Raw genomic sequence first — 1,909 nt, 5'->3', positions numbered from 1 at the left:
GGGTTGGGGGGGGTCAAGGGGATATTGAGGGGAGCCTCTGGTGGGAGGCTGCTGGGTTGAGGGAAGAAAGGGACGGTGTGGGGGGTCCCTGGGGAGCTATGGAGTTGTCTGGGGATGTACAGAGTCTCTGGGGGGTCCCTGGGGAGGTTGTGGGGCACCTGGTGGAGGTTCCTGGAGGGGTCGATGGGGATCTCTGAAGGGGTCCCTCCCTGGTTCCCCACCCTTTTTCCAGCCATCGCTGGGGGTGGCCCCCCCCGGGCGGGCACTGCTCTTTGTCATCCTGTGCCCGGTGGGGCCCTATTTCCCGGGGGGGCACTTCAGTCCTGTGGGGCTCCTGGCGGACCCTGATCACGTCCGTGCCTGGCCGGGGGGCGCCGGGAACTGCAAGCTGGCGGGGTGAGTGAGAGGAGGCACCCCCGCGTGTGGGGGGTGGGGGGAACCGGGTGTGGTACCCAGGTGTTATGGGGGGGTCACCCAGGTGTGTGGGGGGGGGGAGACGTGGGGACACTGGGGATGTGGGTTAGAGTTAGTTGTGTATGGGGGGGGGGTCACCCAGGTGTGTGTGTGAGGGGGACACGGGGACACTGGGGTTGTGGGTTAGGGTTAGTTGTATATGGGGGGCACCCAGGTGTTACAGAATGGACAATGAGGCGTGGGTAAGACGGAGCAAGTGTTTTGGGGGGGGGGTGTACCCAGGTGTGTGTGGGATTACTGGTATTACGGGATGAGCACACAAGTACATCTGGGGTAGGAATCAGCGTACATGGGATGGCGCAGGGGTATGGGGGGGGGGGGGCGGAAGGGTTCGGTGACCATGCCCTCACCCCCTCCATACCCCCCCAGGAACTACGGCCCCACCATTGCACTGCAGCAGCGGGCGCAGGCGCTGGGCTGCCAGCAAGTGCTGTGGCTGTATGGCCCCCAGCGGCTGCTGACCGAAGTGGGCACCATGAACCTCTTCATCTTCTGGCACCGCGAGGATGGGGGTACGTGGAGGGGGGAGACCAGGAAGGGGGGGGGGGTCACTGAACCACCACCCCAACCCTGTACTGCTGTCACAGAGCTGGAGCTGGTGACCCCCCCGCTGGATGGGCTCATCCTGCCCGGGGTGATACGGCAGAGCCTCCTGGAGATGGCGCGGGAGTGGGTATGGACACATATGAGGGGATCTGAGAATGTGGAGGGGGGGGGGAATGGGGATGGGGGAGGGACACGGGTTGACCTGGGGGCATGGAGACATTGGGGTGATGGTGTGACCCTGGGGGGATGCTGGGAGAAAGATGCGCAGGGGACATGGGGGGCACTGGGGGCCGAGGGAAAATATGGGGGGGACACGATGACATCATTCCCCCCAACACCCGTTCCCCCCCCAGGGGGAGTTCACGGTGCGGGAGGGGCCGCTGCCGATGGCGGCGGTGCTGGAGGCGCTGCGGGACGGCCGGCTGCGGGAGATGTTCGGCACTGGAACGGCATGCGTGGTGTGCCCGGTGGGGGGCGTGCAGTACGGGGGGCAGGTACGATGGGGAGCATGGAGCGGGGTGGGGGGGCACTGGGAGTGGTTGGGGGGTGCGGGGTGCACTGTGGGAAAGGTGGGAATATAGGGGGGTTATGGGGGGGCACGGGGTGAGGCCCAGGAGGATCACTGGGGAGTGATGGAGGGGGTATGGGGGAATGTGGTGATGATAGGGTGGCACTGGGGGGGGTTACGCGGTTGATGGATTATAGGGCAGATATGGGGGGCTATGGGGCTGATGGAAGGAGTAGAGGGGGCTGGGGTAGGCACAGGGGGAGCAGATAGGGCTGGGGGGGGAGCAACAGGGCAGGTGGGGGTCACATGGATGCCTCTAAGGGGATAATGGGTGTTCAGGGGGTCCTGGGGGTTGTCCTGACCTCATTGTTGTGTCCCCCC

The 1,909-nt window shown here is 65.3% G+C and overlaps 2 protein-coding genes across 2 annotated transcripts in view; both read left to right on the top strand.

Moving 5' to 3' along the window:
- Positions 1 to 1,514, top strand: part of LOC110391357 (branched-chain-amino-acid aminotransferase, mitochondrial-like) — a gene marked incomplete at its 3' end in the record, with an annotated part of 5,175 nt that extends 3,661 nt beyond the window's left edge. Inside the window, 4 exon segments of the mRNA XM_021383187.1 lie at positions 233 to 396; positions 844 to 986; positions 1,062 to 1,147; positions 1,374 to 1,514. Of these exon segments, the coding sequence (XP_021238862.1) occupies positions 233 to 396; positions 844 to 986; positions 1,062 to 1,147; positions 1,374 to 1,514 (534 nt within the window).
- A 228-nt stretch (positions 1,515 to 1,742) lies between these two features.
- LOC110391341 (fibroblast growth factor 21-like) overlaps positions 1,743 to 1,909 on the top strand; it is a 2,606-nt gene continuing 2,439 nt past the window's right edge. The window contains exon 1 of the mRNA XM_021383170.1: positions 1,743 to 1,775. Coding sequence (XP_021238845.1) covers positions 1,743 to 1,775 — 33 coding nt within the window. The remainder of the gene's footprint in view (positions 1,776 to 1,909) is intronic.

This window comes from Numida meleagris, unplaced genomic scaffold (assembly GCF_002078875.1).
Source record: "Numida meleagris isolate 19003 breed g44 Domestic line unplaced genomic scaffold, NumMel1.0 unplaced_Scaffold352, whole genome shotgun sequence".
In the NCBI taxonomy this organism is placed as follows: Eukaryota; Metazoa; Chordata; class Aves; order Galliformes; family Numididae; genus Numida; species Numida meleagris.
This window is presented reverse-complemented; position numbering and strand designations above follow the sequence as displayed.